The sequence below is a fragment of the Osmerus eperlanus genome, chromosome 5 (genome assembly GCF_963692335.1).
Source record: "Osmerus eperlanus chromosome 5, fOsmEpe2.1, whole genome shotgun sequence".
Classification (NCBI taxonomy): domain Eukaryota; kingdom Metazoa; phylum Chordata; class Actinopteri; order Osmeriformes; family Osmeridae; genus Osmerus; species Osmerus eperlanus.
In genome coordinates, this window is record NC_085022.1 from 17,124,507 (window position 1) to 17,151,923 (window position 27,417).

A 27,417-nucleotide genomic window follows, 5' to 3' on the forward strand; every position below is an offset into this window, starting at 1 on the left:
AATCCTATACAGATATGGGAATGTTTACACACTGTTTATTTTGTGAAATCATCAACTTAGCAATAACACATTCAAACTTAACCAACATATTTATGATGAAATAGACATGAAAGATCGATTGACCAGAGATATTGTATCTTCACCCAATAATAAGTGTGATTCACATAGTGTCTCTTATACTCACACTTATGTACTCACAACAACATTGGTACCAAATGTCAGAGAAGGCAAGACACTGCTTATAGATATATATTTCATCCCTGTCGCAACTCCAGGGTGTGTGCTTGTGACCATGCCTGGATTCTGTAATCTACCTCCATGATGGTTGACAGAGTAAAACCTGTCATGCATCTTTCTGATTCCCCAAGAGCCCTGTGAGCAGGGCCACGCATTGTTAACTCTTAATGCTTGACAGGATAAACAGACTGAGTAATGGGCAGCACTAAGCACAGACTGAGTGACGACCAGACCTGTTCTATATTATATATATTAGATATCGTATATATATATTTTGTGTTTGCCTGTAATAGCACACAAACACATTTTACTCTTGAGAGTTTTCTTTTGCCAAATTATCATGTCAAACATATGATTTGGGAACAGCATAATGTTTACATTCTACATGTTATGCCCATGTGATGAGAATTGTGTTCTTCAGGTTAAAGTGCTGTGTAAACACATGTAGAACATATTGGTGTGTGTACACTAAGAACAGGACATGACTACAAACTACAAACACTGAGCAAAGGTTGTAGAGAATTGGAATTTATACTAATATATTAAGAACAGTAATAAAAGGAAAGGAATAACACACGGTACAGTAACATTTAAAACGATCAAGTCCAACAGCAGAGTAACGTTCTAGTTCATTCTAGCCTACATGGAAATATGAGTAGAGAGCAGTCAGGAGGAGGGTCAAGGGCTGTACCGAGTAAACACGCCTTCACACACACCTCCACACACACCTCCACACACACCCAAGATGCTGAGACCCGTTGAATCTCCTGTCATCCCAACTTCCAGAGCAGTTTAGTACTGACACAGAACAAGAGAAAGCAGCTTTGTCACTCCACATCTTTCACAATGGGCTGCATCCAAAGCTTCAGACATTGCTGTGACCGGCCGAAAAATACCAATGTTCGGATCAGTCTTCCAGCGGTGTGTTTTGTGTGGCAAATCGCAATGATCATCTTGTTTGGGGTGTTCGTACGTTACAACGCGGAATCAGACACACACTGGGTGGAAGAGAAAAAATTATTAAACGTGACTGATGCTGAAAATGATTTCTATTTCAGATATCCAAGTAAGTATCCTCCTTTCATGTTCTCCTCTTTATAAAAGGATGTCATCTTTACTCAATTACACATTAATTCATTTATATGTATTATCATACTTACAAAGGCTGTTAGGAAGTTGATAAAGAAATGGAAACAAATATTTGTTGTTATCTTATTTTGGTCATAGAATAAGCGTAAGTACTTTGATACTTTGAATGCCTGTTATATATCTATATGTATATACTGTGCATTCAGACCAGTCATTTGTGGACAGGAACGTTTTCTGCTATAAAACAAGATTATAAAACTTAAGATATTTAATGACCTTTCAATGAAAACTCCCAGGTTACAATATTGGGCAGTGTTTGGGGTAGTTGTATTATGAGCAGACATGATGAGTTCAGGTTCCAGACTAGGCATGATTTTGGGGGCCGGTCCTGGCTCAGATCACAAGCTCTCCCACGAGTATTCTCATATGATGACGAGGCTCAGAGACAGGCACAGTGTGTGTGTCCTAGAGGCTTCATGTTCCCTCAAGTTTCCTTCACTACCACCTTTCTACGTCAGAAGAGCAGATGTCCACTAAATGTGGTCACCTATTTAAACAATTTCTTTGTCAAATATTTCCACAGCTGTTTTGTGAAGCCGTTAATGACAGACTGTATATAGGAGTGCATATGCGTGTGTTCATGTGTCTTGAGACTTTATATTGTTTTAATAACAATATGATTGTAAACCTGGCACTGTTCCAAGCCATATTGAATGTCAGTGTCTGTGGGTGTGGTTGTGGTTGTGTTCGGCTTCATTGCACACACCGGGTGTCTTTGACAAGACTATCACCAGGCCATCGCTAGAAAGGTTTTGAATGTCAAGTGATGAATCTATTTTTTTGACAGTCTGTTCTCAAGAAACAGATCAAGCTTCCAACGTATAGTATAGCGTTTCCATGGAATGTGTCACTCTACAAAGAGCATCATTTGACTCCTGTATGCCAGCACGGGGGAGCTGAACTGGGAATAGGGCCACGTTGTGTACAAAGACGTGATGTTCAAAAACACAGCCAGTGACATGCTTATACAATACTTTAGGTTATTGTCTTTCTATTGTAGGTATATCTCATATTTCACTGTGCGTTAGAAGGGGCCTTTGTTAAGTGGAATTTCCCTGACTGCTGTGGCTGCTGTACATGATAATAGTGGCTAGCTGCGGGTCTTCATTCATTTACGGTGGCATGTTCTGCCTTTGACCGATATACTGTAGTTCCATGATGAACCCTTATGGAGGCTGGGGGAATGAAAATGATGGGTCATCCTTACGGGGAAGTGTTGATCTCTTCCTCTAGACGTGTCCTCAAGAAAGTCCTACGTGACCCTCATTTTCTGAGAAATCAATCAGTGAGTGCCTTGACCTTCCCTGACAAGTTATTCTCAGTCCTTGAGTTCCAGTGTCTGTATGTGACTAGCTACAAGCAGCTGTTAGTGTAAACAGCAGATCACGCTGAGAGGCCTGTGGGGCCCCACAGTTGTGTTTGATAGTATTATTTGACAGTTATGTTTGACAGTAATATTTGACTAACATTGTACAGGTTCAGGGGCTACAACCAAGCTGTCATCAGACAGATTAACTGGAGTCTCACACCTGCAGAGGGAACATGGATGAACTGATGAATGCTTGATGCTAATCTCTACTTTGATTTCCCTCAAATTCACGAATTTTCACATTTCTCTACATGTGAATTCTTAATTTTATGTAAATTGCTGTGGGGTGTATATAGACCGGGAGGACTGTACACAACCTACAACATAAAACATTACATTTTGTTTGAATATATAAATATACATTTGGTGATATATCTTCTCCTCCTCCTCTGGCCTCTACAACCTTCAATGTTGATCTACATCTTCATCTAACCTCATTCTCTTTCCCCTATCCACCATCCCGTCCTCCCCTGTCCTCCCTTCATCCTCACCATTCTTGCCACCCCATCCTCTTCCCCCCTCTCTCCCTCCTCCTCTCCCTCCAGGTTTCCAGGATGTCCACGTGATGATCTTTGTGGGTTTTGGTTTCCTCATGACCTTCCTGAAGCGCTACAGCTTTGGCGCCGTGGGCTTCAACTTCCTGGTTGCCGCCTTCGGCATCCAGTGGGCCCTGCTCATGCAGGGTTGGTTCCACTCTCTGGGCGAGGATGGCAAGATCAGAATTGGCATTGAGAGGTACATTTTGGGTCTATTTCTTTGTATTTCATACAAGATTTAAATTTAAATTTAAATTAGTCAGTGGAACGCGTATTACAGAAATCCATTTTACATGTGGATTTTATGGATGTTGGATATACAATGTTTCCAGGAAGGAGTCTGGTGGAGAAACCTGTCTTTGTGATAATACTGCTGATAAATCTGCTTCTGCTGATGCTCATCTGCCCATCTGTGGACACAGTAATCTGAGGAGAAACATAAACACATTAGTGCAAGTCACGCACTATCATACTGCTGCGGGTCAGCGATGATACTGTACAGTAAGTGTGCACGCGTGCATGAAAGAGAAATGGTTTCAAACCAGTTCCGTACCCAGGGAGTCCAGGAAGAATCATGGAGACAAGATAAGAGAGAGACTAGTCGACAGTGTGTTATGTCAATTACGCAATCTTCCAGTATCGGAAACACCAAATGTCCAGTCTCGGATGCAGTCACCAATACTGCTGTTCTCCCTCAACCAAAACCGTTTGCCTTAGGATTGCTGTTTTTTCATTTTTGTATCAAACATCTTTATTCTCCCCTTTTCTCCATTCTTTTTGTCTTCTCCATTCTTTTCCCTCCCTCAGTCTGATCAATGCAGACTTCTGTGTGGCCGGGTGCCTGATTGCATACGGTGCAGTTCTGGGGAAAGTTAGCCCGGTCCAGCTGATGGTTATGACCCTATTTGGTATCACCCTGTTTGCTGTAGAGGAGTACATTATCCTCAATCTCATCCATGTGAGTCAATGGCTGATATCCCTTTCCTGGGCCCTCAGGGATTGGTTTTCATGTGTTTGCCATTTTGTGTATTTTTGCTAACATGTAGGACCATAATAATAAAAAGGCACACACACGTTTCATATCTTTTTCTCAATTCTAGGCCAGAGATGCTGGAGGCTCCATGGTGATCCACACATTTGGGGCTTATTATGGTCTGTCCATTTCGTGGATGCTCTATCGCCCAAACCTGCACCAGAGCCAGACTCTCCAGGGGTCTGTCTACCACTCTGATGTCTTCGCCATGATTGGTGGGTCATCAGGAAACACAATGACAGCATATAGGATGTAATTTGTTACATGGTTTGCTACATGTCTTAATCTGGTGCCCGACCCTTCTCCTGTAGGAACCCTGTTCTTGTGGATGTTCTGGCCCAGCTTCAACTCAGCCATCACGGACCATGGCGATGGTCAGCACCGGGCCGCCATCAACACCTACCTGGCCCTGACCTCCACCGTGCTCACCACAATCGCCATCTCCAGCCTCTACAACAAGCATGGCAAGCTGGACATGGTAAAGGCCTCTAGTCTAAGTCGAGTGTTGATGTATGTCGTTCCAATACATCATGGAACATGATGTATTGTTGTAGTAGAAGTTGAGCAGAACATGCTTGTGAGAGGCGGTATTTGTTGGATCTTGCCTGGGTTTGTGTTAGGGTGAGGAAAACCCAAGTGAAGTTAATGGTTGTGGGGCTTGTGAGGCTTTTGATGCTTGTAACCATCTTTAACTTATTTTTTTATAAAAAACTTTCAGGTTATTGTGGTTTCTGACACAATGCACCTGCCTGTTGTATTCATGTCGCTTTCTGCTGCTCCCGCTCTCAAGGTCCACATTCAGAACTCCACGCTGGCTGGGGGCGTTGCCGTGGGAACGGCCGCAGAGTTCATGCTAATGCCGTACGGGTCTCTGATCGTGGGGTTCTGCTGCGGAGTCATCTCCACCTTGGGATACATCTACCTCTCGGTAACCGTGGCAGCAGGGTCACATGGCCTCCTGGCTGGCTCACACTGACTGATCTAAACTCTCTGGTTCTATCTATCAACTTTTGATGTTAAGCATGTGGTTACGGTCAGGTTCAGGCTCATAGATGAAGGTTGGTATGGTTTGCTTTGTTCGTTTTGGGTAGGTTATAGGTTGAGCAGGGTAGGATAGGTTTGGTTTGGTTATTGTGTGCTTCACAGCCCCCACAGTTAGTTTTACTGACTGTCCAAAAGAAGTCTCTCAAAGCAACGTGTAACTGCCGTATCTGTGTTATTAGCCAGAAACTGATGACATCCTTTGTTATTTCTATTAGAAGTGGAGATCATTTGTTTACTCTTCTTTAGAAAGTGCTTTCATCATTCATCTGCCATGTTTGCAGTGACTCAGACCAGTGTGTTGACATCAAATAACTCAATGGCTTAATGTATTTGTGTTCAGGCTTCAGTGTTTAATTGTCCTCAAAGAAATCAATAGACTGTTCCCAAAATGCTTTTTTCATGTTCCCAAGCCGCACCTATCTGACTCTCCAGACACAAGCAACTGGTGAGATGTTTGAGAAGATTTCAGATATGGTTTTGAAGCACTGGCCTGTGTCTTTCTTTCCCTCCAGCCCTTCCTGGAGAAGACACTGAAGATCCAGGACACCTGTGGCATCCACAACCTCCACGCCATGCCTGGGGTCATAGGGGGCATTGTGGGTGCCATTACTGCTGCTGCCGCCTCTGAGTCTGTCTACGGAAAGGAGGGGTGAGTTGACATGACCAATAGAGGAGCCAGCACCAGGTGCTAACATGGATTCTGCACCAATACAGAGAGAATGGTGTCAGAAAGTAAAGAAGTAAAAAAAAGAAAGAAAAGATGGACGTCCCTCACAGAAAACGTCTCGTAACATATCATGTATAAAATGTGTGGTTTGAATTGAGGATACGTCGTCACGAGAAGCTGATGTGCCTTCCACTGTTCACGCATTGAATCTGTGTCTTTGTTTTGAAGGTTGATCAACACATTTGACTTTGTTGGTGACTGGAAAAACATGACACCCTCGCGTCAAGGTGGACACCAGGCAGCTGGGCTCTGTGTGGCTCTCTGTTTTGGAATCGGGGGAGGAATCCTTGTTGGTGAGGACATGCTCATGAATACTTATTGGTAAAACACTGTCACTGTGTTATCGTTGTGGCATCGTAACATTGTAGCGTTGTAAAATTGTTTCGCATTGTAACTTAGTGGCATTATGATTATAACATTGTAGCATGACACCATTGCACTGTACTCTGCCATTAGCATTTTGATTGCTGTGTAAACATGGTGGTAGGGTTTCGACGCAAGGTTTGTTGGTTTGCCTTTTGGCAAGTTTGCATGTGAAACACTGTACTTTCACTTTGCATAAATGCCAAGGATTGTAGGGCTGGTGTTGTAGGATATGCTTGTACAATAGCTTGTGTTTGTGTTTCGGACTGAGTGTTCAGTGATCCCGTCTGTCCACTGTTTTCAGGCACCGTCCTCAGATTGCCTATCTGGGGCGATCCCTCGGATGACAACTGCTTTGACGACAAGGCCTACTGGGAAGTGAGTGACACACAACAGCTTTCTAAAGCTGTGTCCAGTCATGACGAAAACACATGTAACAATTTATTTCTGAAAAAAATGTATCGAACAAGTCATGAAACAGCCAACTATCTACAACACAATGTTTTTGCACATGGAAAGTAATCTACGACTCTTGGTGAGGGGTGGTGTATGATGTATATTGAAGGTTGGTTCCCACTCTCAGGTACCTGAGGAGGAGGAGAGCGTTCCCCCTGTCATGGCATACAACAACCACATGCGAAACAAGGATGTGTAAGTCTCTGCTTTACCTCATCAGTAGAATGGCATTAGCGTGTAAGATACCTCACCCCCCCTTCCCCTCATACCTGTTGGTACAGTCCAAACCCACACACAGATGAACCAGAGTCCTTTGTTCTTGTGAGATAGGGTACAGTTGTATCCTCTAGATGGCAGTAAGATTCTATATTATAAGGAAGCATGCATTACGTCCACTGGTTCCTTCTTGTTCAGGCCAATACAAAAATGATCGGATAATGATCTGTACATGCATGTTGATGGTGCAGACAGTAAGGCATCATTTTAAGTGTCCTTTCCCCTCCGACTCTGTTTATAGTGATAGTTTCAGTTGGAAAGGCTGCCATGCACCATCTCTTGTCTGTTGATGCAGGTGTCTGTCAGCTCTGCATGCCTGCTGGCTGAAAGTCACCTTGATGTTACACTGCGGCTATTGTATTGGTCTGAAAAGAATATGCTTCTGTAACAAAGATAGGAAAATGTCCCTGACTGGGTTGGATGGATATATATTTTTTTAACCCTTGTTTTATCTTCGGGTCATTCTGCCCATCAGTCATTGTGACCCACCGTCGTATTGCGACAACTTTACCGCATACAAAAACAAAGTGAAGCATTTTCTTTTACCGTTGGGCTGTCTCAGACCCCCCCCCCCCCCCCACACACACATTGCAAAGGTTAAAATATATATATATTTTTTTTTGTATTGGGTAAAATTGGGTAAACACAACGATGGTTCGTTATGAACCTTTGGGTCATGTGACCCGAAGGCAGCACAAGGGTTAAAGTAGCACCCACTTTGTAATTTTTTATATTTGTATCACTTGCGTCAACTTAATTTGCGACATTGTCACTTACAGGGGAATCTCCAACTTCTCTGTGGAACAGAACTGAATCTAGATCAAAAGTTCTTCCATCTCATCTGCGTCTGACAACCCCACCTAACTCCTGCTGGGCAAACTCAACAACTTTCCACTGCCATCTTACTAATCATTCTGAGATAGTACTTCAAAGTACTACACAGTTCTAGATGATACTGCACGGTACTACAGAAAAAGGTACTACAAGGTATTAAACAATACTACACAATTACTTTAAAAATTGTCCTTCACTGTCCTACACAGCACTGCACAGTACTACACAGTCTTAGCTAGTCTTGCATAGTCATACGCAGCTTACGCAGAATACCAGACTACATCTCATGACTGCTTACTTTGCGTCGTAGCAGACATTTCCTGCAAAGCAGTGGCTAATGTTGGAAAGAGAACTTAGCTTACCAAAACTGAATGAACATGACTCAGCCCTGTTATGTGTGCCATTGTAACTGGTAAACCTAGTATGTCAAACCTAATATTTAGAAAGAGATTGTTTTGTTTTTGCAAATGACGATTTTTATGTATATTTCATATTAAGATTATAAATATTCTGCAAGGAATCATGTTTTAAATATGTAATGCAAGTACACTCACATTTGTCTTTGGAAGCCACATCCATATTTCAATTAAGTTGTGTTTGTATCACCAAAGTATTCACTTGCACTAGAAAGAGATAGATTATAGGTGCTTGAACGGTGTGAGTGTAATCATCTTACTGAGGCTCTGCATACCAGTGTGGAGAAACTTTACTGTCAATTCAACTTAATTAGATTTCAATGTAGACCATTCTGTATATTGTAAAGTTTATTGAAACAAATTGTGGTAATTACACAAATGTACACAAAACCGTACACAAATTGAGTATGTTTTTTTATTATAGATAATATTGACATTACAAATTTAGAGGGTAATTTATTATACATTCACTGTTATCAAATCAACTTATTTTATAATAAAAAAATACTTAACTACTTACATACTTCTTACATACTACGTTTTACATAATAGAGAAGATTCTTTATGATCATTTCTCAATGAAGATTGTAATACATTTGCACATGATTGTTATGCACAATCATGTGCATAACAATCAACCATAGTACAGACTTCCTTTGCAAATTATGGCTACAATGTACAGTATTAGGCTGGGATTGCTTTGTTTGAACTTAGAAACAGTGAACCAGTCACACACAACACAATTCACCCTCTGACTTGTTGTGGGATCACATATGTAGGTGGTCAGCAATGTTTTACATGTCTAGAGTTGATTTACCACAAACTAACCAATGAACGTGGCTCAGACATAATGAACACACCATGTGCCAGCTCCACATACGTGTCGAGCTCATCCAAATGTAAGCACTCAGACCACTGCTTGCCCTGACCCCAACCTCCCTCGGACCACTCTCCAGAAAGATCAGACAGGGGTGAGGGATGAGAGGTCAATCCCTGTTGCTCTCATGGGAGACCAGGGTGACTGCAGGGGACAACATACACATTAAGACCGTTCTTCATGACCGTGACCTAAGGTCAAAGGTTAAACAATTAGGAAGCTGAACGAGGTTCATAGCTCGGCAGGTAGAATTGACCAACTGAAACCAATCTCTTGATGCTGCATTGAGAAAAAGATGGGATGGGAAAAAGATTTCACTCGAGAAATTAAACAAACAAATGTGTTTTTCGTTTGTTCAAACAGGATACTTTCAAGCTATTTATATTTAGGGAATAGTATTGCCTCATAGCAAGCTGTACAGAATCCATAATCCATAATATGTGTATAGTACGTGCCTACATTACATCAATGTCATTCAGCTCATCAACCATTTTCCCCCAAAAAATGTGTACATGAAAAGAAAAAACTGGGATTCTATAAAAATCATGGTCTTTATTTATTTTTTATAAATGCGACCCTTGGTCCTGGTTGTGGTATTATCCTGGCCTGGGAGTGAGTCTTCCTATAGGGGTATGGTATGGTTGATTCCCACAGCAGCATTACACAGGAATCTGTTCTCTACTCTCCCCCTGAACAAAAGCCGGCTTAGGGCTGTTTTCTTTTGTCATCTGTAACGCGTCGGAGTAAAGGAGGTAATGGTGCCACAAGTGCTCCAATTAAACGAGATGCAGCCCTGCTGTGAATAAGGGAACACCACTCCCCCTTCAGATGTCAGCCCTTCCCCCCTCTACACACACAGACACACACACAGACACAGCCTCCAGTTCTTTACCCTAAACTTTCCTCATGTATATTCATCAGCCACTTAGAGGGCGGATACGGCGGCCTGTTAAAACTAAATCAGAGACCTTCTTTATGGTCCTGTTCCTCCCCTCCGAGGTCAGGGAGGCCTTTGGTGAGGGGGGGCCTGGACCCTGGGAGAGAGAAGCAGCAGCTCTGGGGCCCCGGACCACCACTCTGTCTCTACTCAGACACTGACCTGAGGGATGGTCCTGCTGACTGGGAGAGGGGAAGGCTGGGGAATGTAGAGGAGAGGGAGGGTCATTCATCTGAAAGAGAGAGAAAGAGAGCAGGAGGAGAGGTACTGTGTACAGTACAGAGGACTGAGTGAGTATTGAGAGGGTGCGCTTGGAGAAACATGGGGCCATGCGGAGAGGGAGGGGCAGGGAGAAGTGTGAGGCCTCGCTTTTTAGAAACAACGACTGACTGCCTGCCTCCTGAGGTCAATCAGCACCTCTGATTGACAGGTCTAGCGAAGAAGAGGGTGGGAAAGAGTACCCAGGATGGAAGCTTAGAATGGAAGCCATACAAAGCATGCTCATAAAGGGAGGCCAGTGAGACCCTCATTCATGATAAAGGACAAACCTACAGCTGTAGGTTTCGTCTCCAAATAGTGGTTGTGAACTTTTATTGGTTTGTAATGTGCAATACCATAACACAAAAAGCTTTTGACGTCCAGTACCTGTATTTCACATTTGGTTATTGGCTTTGACGATTTAAGGCTACTCACGTGTAGTACATCCCTTCATACAATAGCTAGGTGACAGTGTGTGGCCGGAGGGATGGTACGTTGTGGTTATGCTGTCGTATTTGCATCAATCAGGGTTTCCTGATCCCTTTCTATATGCCATCACCAGCCTCTGATCCAGGGTGTTAACTTTACAGATGTCTGGGGATGTGTTTAGTGTAATGGGGCGTTCAGGCCTGGGTGTTCATTTACTCCTAAAAACCCTTGTAAAAACAGACTGTGAAAGCATCCACAAGTCCATGAAAGTGTTCATAAACTTCCCTTGTTCCGCCTTCTCTTTTCACGTCTCCTCTTCCGTCCCCCTGTGCTGAACGACAGTTCTTAAAGCTTGCTGCTGTCGTGGGCTTTCCAAACATGTTACTAAAGTGAAGTCATGGAAACGGTCCTTATTTACCTCTCTGAACCCTGCTCTCCACTCCACCCTTCCCCAACTGTCTCTGCTCTGCCACATCCCATGGACCACCAGCACTCCCAAGACCTGTCCAGCTGTGTCAGCTCCGCTCTGCTGTGATTGCCTCCCCAGTCCTCCCCGGCCGTGGCCAGCTCTACCTTGCTCTGCTTTGCCTAGTTGTGCCCACCCCTCCCTGGCATTACCCATCTGTCACCAAACCCCATCCTACCCCGGCCCCTGCTCCGTTCCTCCAAACCCCAACCCCACCCCTTCTCCGTTCCTCCCAAACCCCAGGCCACCACAGTCCGCTAACTGCCCACAGAGGCTGCTTAAGTGTCCCTATCGGACCACAGCAGAGAGGAACAGCAGATTAGCCATGATCCTATCCGCTCACGGCCAGCCCCTTCATACGCTCCGTTACACCAGCGTTTAATAGGAGGAGGGAACACCATTCAGGCCCATCCTATGAATCCCAGACTCAGGGACAAGAACAGGCCTTTCACCCAGCCTACAGAAAAGGCCCTTTCTGGCACCCTCTGGTTGCTATGGACTCCAGGGTTCAATGGCGGACTCCCGTTGTGAGGGGACAAAGCCTCATAGTCACCCGACGATGGTTGCTAGGGGAGGCAGAATATATGGGGAGGGACGGCGCGCCGTTGTCCCAGACGAAATGTCTCTCTTAAAGCGGGCGGGATTTGATGATTGACAGGTGGCTACACGCTCCACTGCAGATCACCAGGGAGGTCTGGAGCCACGGATGTCAGTGTGTGTGCGTGTATGTCATGTGCGTTCATGTATGTGTGTGCATGTGTGTCTGCTTCTGTGTCTGTGTGTGTATGTGTGTGTGTGCATCAGGGAACACGAGGGGAGTACATTGTTTGTTAACGGTTGGCAGAATGGGTAAGGACTCGGGACCATCTCTGCTTGCCTAAGAACAATGTGAAGGCTTTTGCAACCTGTAGGGGGCACTATGACCTTGTTCAGACTGTACTGATGCCCACTGGGCTCCCTTCTCTTCTCATGGCGAGTGCAAGTCTGCCAGCACCTCACCAGGGTTATCCATTACTCCTCTTTGTCCCTCGAACCTACAGCCCTTTGTGACCAGCCCCCTCCCTCCCTTCACACCTCAGCACATGACCAGACTCCATGTTGTAGATTCTCACCTATGTTTAGGTTAGAAGTTGTTCCTGTTCATGGTGGGGGAATAGAAGAAAAGACTATGATCTGTGTTTGTTATATATAATGTATATATATCACAACATGGCAAAATTGAGGACAGCTGTGCCAGTAGGAGAGGAGGACGGGCAGCATCACGTTTTTCAATAAACCATGATGTGTGAGAATATTGTTCTATCCTGCGATTATGTGAGTCTTTGTGTCTTTGTGTCTACGTACTCTCTTTATACATCCTGTCTGGGAACCAGAGCTCAGACCCAGACATCAGCACCCCCCCCCCCTGTTCATCCAGGGGTGATGGGGGTGGGGCAGACAGTGGGTGGGGTCCTACGGGGTACATGGTATCCCCTCAAACAGACATTTGGGACTGTCTGAGCCCTTCACTCCCAGACAGGGTGTGTGTCACATCCCCAGATGCAGCCTGGGCCCACCCCACTTCCCCTTGACCCTCTGTCCCAGAGGCCCTCCAGACAGTCTGGGGTCAGAGGGTAGAACAGAAGACAAAGATCCCGTCCCAGACAGGTCCTAATGTCACTGATGATGGTGTTCAGAACCAGCCTGTAGGAATGTCCCTTTGCATTCCTGTGGATGTGAATCCGAAGACCCCTGAGAGGCTTGTCGTGGAGGACTCTGAATGGAGATTGTTCATGGCCTTTTACACTGGTGTGAGATCATATTTAGAAAATACAGAATAATCCAAGGAGAGATTCAGTGGAATGATCTGTCTATGAAATTAGACTTAATAACATTTTAACCATCTCACATCACATGGTAGTAGCCTATGTGGTAATATTAGACATGTGCTTTTGAGTTATTATTACTCGTAATACATATTAAATATGACCACATTTGTCATAAATCGAATTCATTTGAGTGACAGTTTAAGTTTCAGGTTTTTGAAAGGAAAACTGTGTTTCCATTTTGTCTTTGTGCAGCTGCCATTCTTCAGAGTGCTATTCTCAGCACAGCTAACACAATCAACCTTCTACCTTTGACTCTTGTGATTCATACTGATTTCAGCCAATCGCTACAGAGCTGCGTCCTTGCCAATACTGATCTGGGACTGACTGGGTTGGCTTCATCCTCATCTCTCACCAATAAATGGTCTCATTCCTACTGTGTTAGCTCTGATGGGCTCTACTTCTGAGTGCAAGCCTGCGCATATGGGTAATTGTGGCTCAGTGTAGATCCTGTGCCTCTTTCTCTCTCTCTCTCTTCCTCTCTCAGACTAGAAACTGTGCATTCTTATCTCTGAACAACAAAGAGATGAAGTATAAAACATACACATTTGGTTGTTATTCCTTAGCAGGAGGCATTTATTTAATTGAAAAAAGCGTTTAACATTTCACCCCAACAAAGACTCTTTGTTACATGGGAGGTCCTGGATTCATTCTCTAAAAGATTCCATGACGGTCCATCACAGAGTCTCCGGAGTTTTGGTTTTTGAGAGGGCTCAACTCTGCACCCCTCTGAGCAGAGAGACATTACTGTCATATCCACCTCCAGCCTCTGCTTGTTATGACGCAATCTACCCATTCATACACTTGCACACACACCATACCACACCACACCACACACACACACACTCACTCACTCAGAGAGAAATCTACACAACTATGGATCTTTCTACATGAAATACAAAAATCCTCCCAGACCCATGTATTGTCTTTCCATCACACAGATGAAAGTGAGACACCATGCAGCACTGCAGTCTAGCTCTGGCTAGACTACTAAACATACACGTGTTCGTCAGCCTGTTCGGAGCAGCATGGTGCTCCTGTCTACCAGATGCCAAGCTAGCTCGTGCCAACATCACACTTTCCTTACTTTCTTGGCAGCCATCGCATTTGTTAAAACGTGCTAAACCTATTGTACGTTACCATGAGTGCTGAATTTATAAGTGGTGGCCTTAGTTTTGTTCATTCTCCCCATGGTTGAAATTACAGCTTTCTGTTCATCCATCGCCAGATTTGATGTTATGTATGATTGTGGTATGAGTGTGACCATTCGATACTGGATCAGCTTAAGGGATTTCTGAGAGTATCATTATGTGATACTTTGACAGATCTTCAAATATCTAATACACATATTTCTTGCGCTCGTTGTAATTGACTTGAATGGACACAAACATATGCTTTTTTAAACGTTGACATTTCATCATATTTTAGGAAGCCCAATTTCTGTCATTTCGTTATTTAAGAGCACATATTAGGCCTACTCTACATTTGAAGTGTACCGAATGATAGGCCTATGGAATTTGTTGAAGATAACATATGATACATCAAATTAGCCTATATTTAATAGTTACAATATAATGAGCTATTAGTCTAGCCTAAACGAATTTCGCATTTACATTACATTTAGCAGACGCTCTTATCCAGAGCGACTTACAGTAAGTACAGGGACATTCCCCTGAGGCAAGTAGGGTGAAGTGCCTTGCCCAAGGACACAACGTCAGTTGGCATGACCGGGAATCGAACTGGCAACCTTCGGATTACTAGCCCGACTCCCTCACCGCTCAGCCAACTGACTCCCTATCGACATAGCATTGTTTAACAAAACAAACAAATGCAGTTTTAGTATATCTTAACCCGTCAATTGTTTGACATATTTGAATGATTGATTGTCCACACATCGGACACTGATAAAATGATAAATAATGACATACTGAATACAAAAATATAAATATAAGATGCAAATTTAAAGATCAAACTTCGCAACATAATTTATATTTATATTCTGAAGTTAGTATACACTATAAATTTAACAGGCTGCTCTGTTAGCTATAGACTACGTTTGTTTCATAGATTTCCCAGTGTTTGTAGTTGGTAGGCTATACGTTCACATGGAATTTTTAAATACTACATTTGTATTGATTATCTCGGAAATAAGATTTACAACGAAAGGGGTACGGCCAAACACTTGACCAATACTTGTCAGTCTTATGGGGAAAGGGAAGAATGTATAGGCCTAACATCGACCTACATTTAATTCACAGCAGGTTGTGAATACCCGTTCCGGGAAGACAGCCAGGAGTGCAAGGGCATCACTCCCGATGTCCTAATACACCAGGACAAGTTACTAATAATCGTTTAACAGGCGGTAAAGTGTAGGTCTTGAGGTGAGACTTCTAATCTGAACACTTTTATGGGTTGGCATCTTTAGATATTTTCGGCCTGTAATAGTAGGAGTGATGTTTGACATGCCAGTATCGAAATGAGTGACCACTGCTAGCCTACTGTCAATAAATGTAATATAAACGATGGCATAAGTTATAGGCACAAGAGGAGGTTATTTTACCAAACGCGTATATATATATATTTTTTCGTGACAGCTCCTTCCCAAAAATTCACCCACAAACATATACGTCCTTGGGTCTTGAGCAATACAACTGCCAAATTTCAACTTCATACAGGGCCCAGTTCTCGAGATACACGAGCCACAGACAGAGGACACAATACAGGCCTTTATAGTTAGATATAGACAAACGAAATTAATGCAGGAAAATTGATATGTTTTTTTTTTATTCGCTGTAGGCCCACAGCGATCCTGAACATGCAGCAAGAGAGGTGGCGCTGTCCTTTCAGCACTACACCCTAACACACACAGCAACATCTTTTTTGCTCTGTAGTTGCTAAATCTTTTTAGTTTATAATACATTTAAAATAGATCAAATATGTGTTGATTGAGCCCGGCAAATTATGGTATGTGAAGTAAATACTTCGGTTATTCATGTTTGTTCATTACGTTTGATTTCAAACATGCAGCCAGAAACGTGAAGTAATTTGTCATTTGACTTTCCCGCGATCTCCCAGAATCTGTACAAATCTGAATTTGACGCGAGAGCATGAGTGATTTGAGTCTGATACATTTACAATTATAATTGGACTTTGTGATCTACAGCTCGGTGGAGGGGGAACTAATTGATGATAAGGAGGCCCAGGGTCTGAAGGAAGAGGAAGGGGCCCTGTTGTCTCATACCAGCTCCCCCGACTTCCTCAAGTGTCTGGGGCCCATGGGTGGAGGTGGTGAGTGGAGGAGGTGGGGGCTGGGGGCCTTAAACAAACTGCTGTATAGGCTCACTGTGAAGCAGTGGAGGGAGGCGCTGCCAAGGTGAGAGAGGGGGAGGGTGTTGTAGGATGCATAAAACCCGCCTGATTAGGAGTTTAGGCATGGCCCAGGTCTGATGTGGAGACTGGGCAGCCCTCAAGTGATTCCATTCAGAGCCCGGGAGAAAGGTTGATGGGTCAGAGACGTTCACAGGCCCCATCTCCTTTCTTATGCTAAAAGATCATATACATAGCCCCCGGCTGGGAAGACGTCAACAATTCCTACTCTGGTCTTTCCCCCCAAAAGTAGAATAGCTCCAACATTGACTGCTAAATTGGTAGGCACTGAGATTCCTCCTCTTCCTCTTTCGCTCTCTCTTTCGCTCTCTCTTTCGCTCTCTCTTTCGCTCTCTCTCTTTCGCTCTCTCTTTCGCTCTCTCTTTCGCTCTCTCTCTCTCTCTTTCTCTCTGGTCTCTAAGCACTGAGTGCTTTTGACTGTTTGACTGAAATTAGATACTTTTGATTAGAAATGCTGATGTGATATTCAGCTGGGAAGTAATAGTGATGGGTTTTCTAATTTATATTACTGTGAGAGATTTTACTAGATTCACCTATAATTTGATGCAGTTTGAATCTATCAGTGCTCTTCTACATGAAACTGAAACTTCAAAACATTTTGTGTAAAAAAAAGAAATTATCCACACAGCAATTTCTTTTCTTTTTCCTTAGTAGCTTGCTCATTGTTTCTCTCTTTAGAGCTCTATATCTATATCTGGTGTCCACTACCATTGGTCCCAGACATTAACTGGTTGTTGGTTTAGATCCATTGTTTCGTCCATTGTTAGTTTTTGTTAACCTGGCATAGTGACAGACCTCACATCATGTCTCTACTTATCCATCTCAGCCCAGCTGTCACTTGGGAATAACAGGAAACCACTTAATCTGTGGTCCTTGACCTATAGCTTTGACCCCTCACACTGCTATCTCTCAGGTCCTGTTTATTGGCCTCAAGGGGACTGTCCAGACCCTGATCTCTGACCCCAGCCCTCACCAGGGCATTACCAACAGGTCCCTGACCCTCGGCCACACTTCTTCCCTCATCAAGAAGCACTTTGTAACTGACTAACTGACACACACAATGTTTGCAAATGATGGGTGTGGAAACTAAATCCTTATTTGATGACAAATTTATCACAAGTTTGAACGCAAACAAAGGTACAAAAAGCACACAAAACTGACACAGAATTAAAGATTAACACTGCAGTTAAATACTATACACGTTTCTGATAATAGATAAGAATTACATAAAAAGCACAGTTTTATTAAACAAAAAAAGCCCAATAAAAATTATTGACTACCAAAGGTAATATCGTCACAATAAATCAGGATGACTCAAATTAAACGTATTATCGGTCATTATGAATTATAATAATACATATAGGTTAACTAATATACGGCACAATAAGAAAACATAGGTTATTATTATTTTGAGGTTTTGTTTTTTGGCCACATGGAATCAACGTAACGTTTTGGCAGTCTCCTGAAGCGTTCCGATAATGAACGGAGTCGGAAATAATCCCTTTTTGACCTTACTCGTGTCCATCTGTTGTTGATTCCGGCCATCAGGACGGACAGTGATTGAGGTCAAGGGTGGGAGATGTGTTGCCTAGTTTAGAGTTCATCAACTCGGCCTATAAAATACATGCTAAATAGGTGTTAAAATCGCTGTCTCCAAACCTTCAATTCGAACAGAATTTAAACATTTTTTTCCCCTTTTCTCCAATAGGCTATATATATTTTTCAATCTGGCAGAATATCTTTTTCTCTAAATAAACCTTTTGCTGTAGGCCTTTATAAAATAATACATTTGTGTTATAAAGCCCATACTGATTTAGACTATGGAATTATACCCAACATGGTGTTGGTAAGACTGCGAATTAATTTATGGAGCACACAAACGTAAGGCCTAATTGAATAAAGTAGGATCATTATTTATTTTTCATGGGCGGGGTTTCCTCTGCAAAGCGTGTGCCTGATAAACTTTCCCACAGAAGAAATGGCGGGGCGGGATTCAAAGCACGTCCAGAAGTCAGGGCCTCACGTCGCTGCCATTCACCAGCTAATTAAAACTTAATGGCAGCTGGCGCTGGGGTCACCGATAGTCTCCTTCCCGCATGTTTCTCACACATAACCGTGTGAATCTGTCAAATCCCCAGACAACCACTGACACAACTAACGTTTCGTCTGGTCCACCCGTTTCCACTGTTCTTCGCTGTTTTGGGGGGTTATGAGCCGGATGGGATAGCCCTACAACTGCGCTAGTGCTTGACGCATGTGTCTAATGTAGCCTATTATCTGCTTGAAAATTACACAATGTGATTTTTAGAGAGCTATATCTAATTATTTCGTTGATAAAAGAAGAGGATTTTATGTAGGTTTATCATCTAGATTATTAGAAAATAACTAGAAAATTATTCCAGACACAATTATTTAGCAAAAAAAATCACTTTATTTAGGAAACATATTACATTTTAAAATACAATTTACAAGCAAATCTAAATGCAACAAATTCACTTAATTTCATGGCACAACAATTCAGTATCATAAAATCTCCTACTTTTTTCTTTAATAATCAGTCTCAGATCAGCGAAGCATGTGCATAGCCAAGTAAAAGACATTCAGATGTATAATCAGATGTTTTAGTCAGATGGTAGCCAGACATAGTTCCAAACTGATAGGTTTTCTGAAGAAGGAGGCAAGGTTTTGTAGAGCATGTATCCTGAACTTCCTCGAGTTTAGATGTCTACAGTAGTTTGTTCTGTAGCTCATCATACTGTATGAAAGTGATAGTCGTTAAACGGTCTGATGGTGTAGGGCAGTGGTTCTGTTCAAAATCATCCCATGGCAGGACGGTTGACCACGAAGTAAACATCATGAGCCTCAGAAATCACACCACAGTCAGACCTGGGAGTAAGGAAGGAGAAGAAAGATCAGATTCAGTAATCATAAAATATAAAACCTCCCCAACCTCCACCATGTGTCAGCATGAATCAAACATTTCTCCAACACATCTCCATGGTAGCCATAGTGACAGGCACCTCACAGACTGCAACAGCTAATAAACACAACTCATCTTTATCTGAGACTTGTTTGAGACGCTAACAGGAATACAAACAGCCTTTCATTCCCTTCTGCAAACAGGCCCCCGCGCCCTGCATGCTGTCCCCCTGCTTCATTTACAGCCTGTATGCATGAAGGGATCGCTAGGCTTTAATCTCCACAGGGAACTAGCGCAAACTCTTTCTCTGTCAATTTTCACCCACTCCCCAATTCAGACAGCCCCTTTCTCCCACCAGTCCCACAATGCAGGATTTGTCCTCCATCTCTTTGTCTAGCGCTGATATCTTTTTTGACTGCTCCCTCTCTGCAGACAGCATGCAGCGTATGCAAATACAGACTCCTTTATTCCATAAGACCCCTTCCCTGAAAGAGTGTGACCTCAGATGAGACCACACTCACACACGACTCGCACAAAGGTTTCGAAACATGAACAAACATGCAGGACTCGTGAAAACACACACTTTGAGGATACGCAACGTGACACGCTTAGCTGTAGTAGCTGACACATGCTATGAGCATTTTCCACAAATCCTGAGACAAGGTTTCATCCCATAAGTCTGGCATTCTCTTCTTGTTCTACTTCAACAATTGTGTTGTAAATCAGCAATCATCTCCCCTCAGCTTTCCACAACAGCATGCTGTTACCCAGGGAAGTAGAAACATAATACCTCTTTAGCACCGAGACATGAATGGTTTTGGATGGCATGAGAGGTGGGCAAAGCTGCCAGTAGCAGGGACAGCGGGACAGGGCAGAGGGACAGGGAGTGCAGGCTAAGATCTTTGGAGGCGTTGTAGACTTGGGTTGAGGAGCAGTCTAGACAGAGCCATAAGGGCTGGGGAAGGAGGGTCACAATGAGGGATGTGAACACAGATCTGTATGGGGTTCTGGGAGGTGGGTAGAGGACTGGGTATGTGTGGTTCTGGGAGACGGGTAGAAGGCTCGGTGTGTGTGTGGTTCTAGGACTTTGCCAGACCAGATTGGTGTTATAGGGGGTGGACTGATTGACTGGAGTTATGGTAAAGAGTCTGAAATAAAGCACACCCTCGGAGTTGACATTCCCTAGCTCTGAGCCTGTGCCATCTGTGTGGCTGCGTTTGTGTGTGTGAGAGAGTGTGTGTGAGACAGACTGTGTGTGTGTGTGTGTGTGGAGGGGCAGGGGGGTTGATGTCTCTTGGACAACTCTGACAGTTCGGCCTTTTCACTGGTACATTGCTGAGTTGGCTGGCCTCCTTCCCCTAGCAACCCCCTCAGAGGTCAGAGGCAGCACCCCCCCCCCCCCCCCCCTTCAGACTCAAGACCAGGGTGGCCAGACAGACCCACCACTCCATCCAGACTGGCCACAGATCTGGCGGCTGCAGCCTTGAGCTTGAACTTGTTCTACGATGTGCAAAAGAGTCTAGATGGAAAAAAACGGAGGAATGTACGTGTGTGTGTGTGTTTGGAGGGGGGTCTAAAAGGGTTTATTTGTATATCATTTGAAAGATAAGTTAGTAATAGTGTGTGCTTCTCCTTGCCAATCCCTGATACTTTCCCTTCAATACACTCATACTGTAAGAGCAAATCTTAAACAGCGCTCGGTCCCCCTCGACACTACTTTGCTGGTTTTACCATTGCCTACAGTATCTTGGCAGGAAGCATAGGGGCTGAACCAATCATTACTTTCCAGGCCTGGTAGAGCCACCATATACATCGAGCAGAAGATTAGGATAACGCAAAGAAAAATATGGGTCACACTCAAGGCCCCCCCAGCCCCAAAACCTCATCTTCTCCCGTGTGATTATATATGACTGCAGTATTAACAGCTCAGTCTCTTAATTCTCTTCTACTCTCATCGGCACTCAGAGGACCCCTGGTCTGGGGGGCTCATGCAGACAGACGTAATCTGAAAAGCCCAGGATGTAGAAACTTCTCCCTGTCTTCCTCTAAGATACTTAGGGACAGGCTTTGTGCTAGATTAGTCTCGGCGAAAGTTGTAATAAGGACCAGAACCTGATGAGGATGTCCTGACCTACATTGGCCCTCCTCCAAAGCTACGGCGGGCCGGTGAGCGGGGCTCTATATCACTGAGGAGATGTTGAAACATTAATAGTGTCCACACAGCCAGACAGGAATCCACGGAGGTAACCAGGGAGCTCTTTCGAGTCTGCTGGGCTTCTCCAACATATACGTGTAATAGCTACCTTTCACCAAGTTTCATCTGAGTTCACTTACACTTACATTTACATTTACATTTAGTCATTTAGCAGACGCTCTTATCCAGAGCGACTTACAGTAAGTACAGGGACATTCCCCCCGAGGCAAGTAGGGTGAAGTGCCTTGCCAGGACACAACGTCAGTTGGCATGACCGGGAATCGAACTGGCAACCTTCAGATTACCAGCCCGATTCCCTCACCGCTCAGCCACCTGACACCTGACACCACTTAAACATAACAAAACAGTGAAAGACAATGCTATACAGCACACTTAATTTCAAAATGAAAAATCCCTATCAACTGAATTTAATTTTCCTGAGAAACAAAGAATGCACACACAGCAACAGTATGTATGTGTTATCCCCTTAAACCCACTAATAGCCACATAATAGCCAACAGTCTACTAGTGGATTTTAGAGATTGCACCCAGTTGTAGGCTAAGGTGTCCATATCCCATTAGGATCCAAAGCCTCCAGACTTGGTGTCTTAAATATGGCCCTTGACCTCTCATTGAGGTCAGACTCTTTACTGAAAGATCAGCTCTTTGTTGAAGATCTGATTAATACCCGCCCCTGAACTTATTGTGTCAAACATCAACATAGATCTGACAGATTATTTTAAGAAATCTGTTTCTTTAAAAATCTGTTTCTTCTCAGCTCAAATTCATGTTATTTTGAATGCTACGCTCTGCTCCTGCAGCGGAAGCAGGCACGGATGTGTATGTGTATTTGTATGTATGTGTATTTGTATGTATGTGTATTTGTATGTATGTGTATGTATTTTGAAAGACAAACCAACAGGGTACCAGCTGGGACCACAGGAGAAACTCCTAGTTGGACAAAACACACTAACGACTGCTTGACAAACATGCCTCCTTCTCTGACTTTCTGTTGGATACTGTGTCTCTTGTCAGCAGCATCTGTCACATGCAGCTCCAGACAGACCCCCCCCCCCCATCTTACCCCCCTTCCCCGTACACCCACACTCACCAAACACTTGCACGCTATCCCAGTACAGCCACCCTCAATCCGACAATAGTCAATTATGCACCTGCGCATACTCCTCACTCATTTACATATATTCCCAGACACTCCTGTCATTTCAGTGGGTCTGAATTCTGTGCGGGCGTGCGTGTTGATGTGTGTGTGTGTGACTCAGAGAGTCGCCAGCAGCCATGGCTCCCTCTGTGAAGGCAAGGTAAGGCTGTGAGCTCAAACATGGCCGCCTGACTGCTTACTACAGTCACGTGTCTCTCCTCCCTCTGAGCATCTCTGTTTCTGCCTCCCTCCCGCTCTCGGCTTTTCTCTCAGCTCCTCCAATAGGTCTTCTACCCTTTAACCATGTATCACTTCCTTTATTTTGGTTATAGGGTTGTCACTTGTATAAAGAAGCTCGATAAAGACATACTTTATTTCCACTGCATGCTACTTTAAACATCTACATGTGATTTATGTTGTATTTTTAATTAATTAGGTATATTTTTGTATGTTGTTGCTACATAGATCAATAATGTGCTACTCTCCTCTGCTCTACAGCAGGAAAGGAGCTGGATACTTTAACAACCTCGTTGTGATACCTCAGCTGGACAGAGCAGTCACAATCACACAGATCAGCAGCTGTTTCTAACATTCTCTTAGGATCAAATGTTCTTGCCTTACACTTGACATTGATGTTAAAAGTTTGATCAAAAATCCATCATTTAGGAAAGAGTAACTAGGACTTAAATGCTTCATGAAACCACTGACAACCCATACTGCAAGTGCAGAATGGGGCAGCTCGGTGCCTCCCCCATACAATGTCATAATTTAAACGTTAAACGAATCCAAGAAAACCTCCTTCACATCCAGTACTCAGCTGGGGGGGAGGAGGTAAAGGATTTGAGCATGATCACACATGCACAGCATACATACGTGCATATGCAATGTGACTAAACCTCCCTTATTTAGCAGAGAAAGGCCAGCAGCACACACATCCTTCTCAGACATGCAGACATGGCCGAATAGACTAATGAACATGGTCAGGTGGCACTCCAGTGTCTGAATGAGAGCCCCTCCCCTTCCCAACACACATATCAAACGCACACACAGGCTCGCAGGACCCTCCTGATGTTCTCGACAGTCTAACGTCTCAGGCATCTGCTCATGTCTAGTCTAGAGGCCCGTTCCCACCCTGCCCCCCAGTCGCACCCTGCCCCCCAGTCCCCCCTGCCCCCAGCCAAGCCCAGGACTGCAGCAGTACCAGCCCTGACAATGGTGGGAAAGCAGGACTTTTGGAGGGTGGGGGTTGGAGGCTGAACTGCCATTGAGGGGGAGAGAGAGAGTGGGGCTGAATGATAATGTGCAACGCAGGGTTCTGTTCATTAACACGCCCGGGCTGCAGCTGCACATGTTGGCCCTGAACACAGACACGTGTTTCCCTCTCTCTCTTTTAGATCTCCCTCTCTCTCTCTCTGTGTCTCTTTCTCTCTCTTCCTGGTTCAGGTTGCTGCTGGATCCGCCGAGGGCACAGGGCGGCATTTAAACCTCGCACTCAAGTCTCCTGCTCTCTGTGTATGTGTGTGTGTGTGTGTTTGCACACATGGGTCTGTCTCTGTGTGGCTCTGTCTGTGTGTGTTTGTATTTGACAGTGTGAGAGTATGTGTGTGTGTGTCTTTGTGAGGTTTTGCACTTATATTCAGAAGTGTAACAGAGGCACAGTCATAGAAATCCATGAAGACCATACATTTAAGGTGATGGTGTTGGAAAACAAACAATAACGAATTTATCTATATACATTCTATGACATATGAATATTAATATGGTCTACAATCTACACATCTTCATACAGTAATACAATAGTAGAAATAATAATAATAGAAAAAAACTAGCTGTGATTAAATCACAGACCGCCCCCCCCCCACAAACACACACAAACACACACACACACACACACTACCAAACTGAAAACATTTTGCATTATGTTTGTTTTGATCAAATATCAATATACAAATTTATGAATGTACCAAATCAGAAAACATTTTACTATTTTATTATTTTCAATGCCACCCTATCAGCCTGCACTAAAAGCAACATTAACCAAAAATCTTCAAAATACAACACAGGCAAATCCAGACTAAAACGCATAGCTATCTACAGAATAACTTTCCGTAGCAGACCTATTAACGAAGATCACCATTTGTGTGAACAATTCCATGACATAAGGATTACAGGATCCCCTTAAGTAACGCAGTGCTCTCTATGTCAGCAGAGGAAAATGCAAATGTCACTGACTTCATCGCTGCTATAGGAGGCAGTTAGGAGGAAATTCAGGGAGGAGAAGAGCCATGACCACAGAAAAAGGCAGGATTTCCTCCAATCGTGCCAGCTCATTAAATTTGTTTGCCACGCAGCCCCCTCTACGCCCCAACCCTTCACTGGTAATTAGCAGTCCCTGATAGGCTGGAGAAGAAGGGGGGAGGAACTGTGTGTGACTGAGAAGGAAATGAGAACCCCCCCCCCCATTCTCCTACCCTCCTCACCCCTTCATATACACTCCAACCCCTCCCCCTCCACCACCCTCATCGCTGGTACCCAACAGAGAACCATGATGCAACTCACCTCGTGTGCCAATCCAGCCATTTTAGGTGCCGCGGCAACAACTCCCAAGATGGCTTCTCTGAAAGCGCCCGTACTCCAGGGATCCGGCAGGGTCTTTGTCCGCCTCTTGGCATGGGCATGGTGCGTCTGTTCTCCCGTTGGTGGTGCAGATGGCATTAGAGGATTGTAGGTGAGGGGTGAAGGGTTGGAGGGCGGGAGGAGGGTGGAGGGCTGGAGGAGGGTGGCAGCTTGAGATCGCTTTTTTTCTTCCTAATTTTCTTTTTGTAATGATTCTGACCTCGTTGTAGTTCTCCTTGATCATGCCGTGTTGTGTATTGGCAGCCTGGGAGCAGAGCAGGTGGATGAGATAAAAAGCATTAAGATTAAACACTGAAGACGGCTCTTTTGTAAATCTCATTAATTATACAATTAAATGTTTCTTTTAATGGGATTAATGTGAATATACTGTATGTTGTCTTTGTTTTCCATCAGTTAAGACTGGCTACTGACCACTCACTACAAAGCTTATATTAATTTGGACAGATACACACACACACACACAATCTTGGATTCAATTTTGAATTCCTAAAATAATGTGACAGTTTCTAAACCTTTGCAAGCTACACTCTTTGCCATTTTATTACATTTTATTATCAACATTTTTGACTGTATAGACACAACGTCTTGTTATTGTGCTACTTCAAATACAATTTCACCTAAATCTGTACTGTAGCATTTACTGTAATAAAAGTGAGACAGAATGTTAACTTTCCCAATTCAGTATGTGTATGTGTGTGTGTGTACACTGCAGTCCTGCAGTGTAGTACTGGATCAGGTGCACAATGTGTGTCCATTGGTAATGTGCTGAACCCCAAACCACAAGCTAAGGAAACCTCAGGTTCTCTCCCTGATATCCACTCCAATATGTTTCTGTCCAGTTGACCGTTAAGGGGACAACATTCCCAACCAACATTACAGCCGTACCCTCCTATCATGAGGCTCACTTTAATTCTGAGGCTTGATTTAGTCCTTCATAGGCAAAGACTGGACAACGGTCTTTTCAGATATTCAATATAACCTTCTGAACCACAGCAATTAGCGCTGCCTGGTCTGACACTGAGCTTGGATGTGGCTGCAGGTAGTTAATAGCTTGAATGAAAACTCATCTCACTTTAGTGCTCTATAGGCTTTACAATCTTGCTTGCTTTCTCTGGCCTAAGCTCAGCGCCTGAAGTACCCAGTTGAGAAGTTCAGGCCCTGTCTTAGGATGGCTCTGCTTTCAGTATTGAACAAGGACACAATGTATCAGTCAAATCACACAGAGGCTCTCAAACTCACTCTAGTTGTAACTTCAGTCTGAAAGTGTTTTTTTCTTCTTCACAAGTGTATACTTAAGTTACACTTACACCACTGGGCTTCAGCTATAGGAGCTATAGGCTAGTTAGTTTTACTTTTAATGAATCACTCTCACTTTCAATTATTAAATAAAAACTTTTCAAGCATGATTTAGTCTCGAGTTTTCCAAAATAAATTGCGGAAGCCAAGTAAACACCTTAATTTAAAAAAAGTAACATAACAAAAGGTAATGTTTTAGCATGAGTTGTGAGACTGATGAGAACATACGTTCTCTCCTTGTGTGGCGTCTGGTTAGGCATTCAGCACCATGTTTTCGAATCATACTGAATGGACAGCTCCCTGCATGGGCATGCAGCCTCGATAATACAACAAGCCTAATCCAATCTATTGAATCAAAACTCATTCCTTTAAAGGAGCATTTTGTTTTGTCAAATAGGCCTATTGGAGTTACAAAATAAATGAATGATAATAGGCTACAAATACAAAAAATAAACAAATTGAAAAATAAACAAAATAAATTAATTTGCTTACCATTGGTGAAAGTTGGCATCCAGTAGGCATCAAACCCAATGTGCTTGCACAGATTTGGAG

At 43.6% G+C, this 27,417-nt stretch overlaps 1 protein-coding gene and 1 long non-coding RNA gene across 3 annotated transcripts; one reads left to right on the forward strand and one right to left on the reverse strand.

The window, feature by feature from the left end:
* The first annotated feature begins 977 nt into the window (after window positions 1–977).
* rhcgb (Rh family, C glycoprotein b) lies at window positions 978–8,909 on the forward strand. 2 transcript variants are annotated; one of them, XM_062462036.1, is made up of 11 exons: window positions 994–1,303; window positions 3,301–3,490; window positions 4,099–4,249; window positions 4,392–4,539; window positions 4,636–4,802; window positions 5,115–5,252; window positions 5,881–6,017; window positions 6,264–6,388; window positions 6,763–6,836; window positions 7,042–7,109; window positions 7,970–8,909. In XM_062462036.1, the coding sequence occupies exons 1-11, from the start codon at window positions 1,084–1,086 to the stop codon at window positions 8,001–8,003; spliced, it is 1,452 nt and encodes a 483-aa protein (XP_062318020.1). In that variant the 5' UTR covers window positions 994–1,083; the 3' UTR covers window positions 8,004–8,909. The 2 variants fall into 2 exon arrangements, with proteins under 2 accessions (XP_062318019.1, XP_062318020.1); XM_062462035.1 differs by lacking the exons at window positions 7,042–7,109; window positions 7,970–8,909 and having other exon boundaries at window positions 978–1,303; window positions 6,763–6,995.
* Window positions 8,910–19,083: 10,174 nt separating this feature from the next.
* LOC134020547 (uncharacterized) lies at window positions 19,084–27,417 on the reverse strand. Its single transcript, XR_009930418.1, has 3 exons — window positions 27,358–27,417; window positions 25,492–25,813; window positions 19,084–19,545 (listed from the first exon to the last, which is right to left on the reverse strand). It is a non-coding gene; the product is annotated as an uncharacterized LOC134020547 (long non-coding RNA).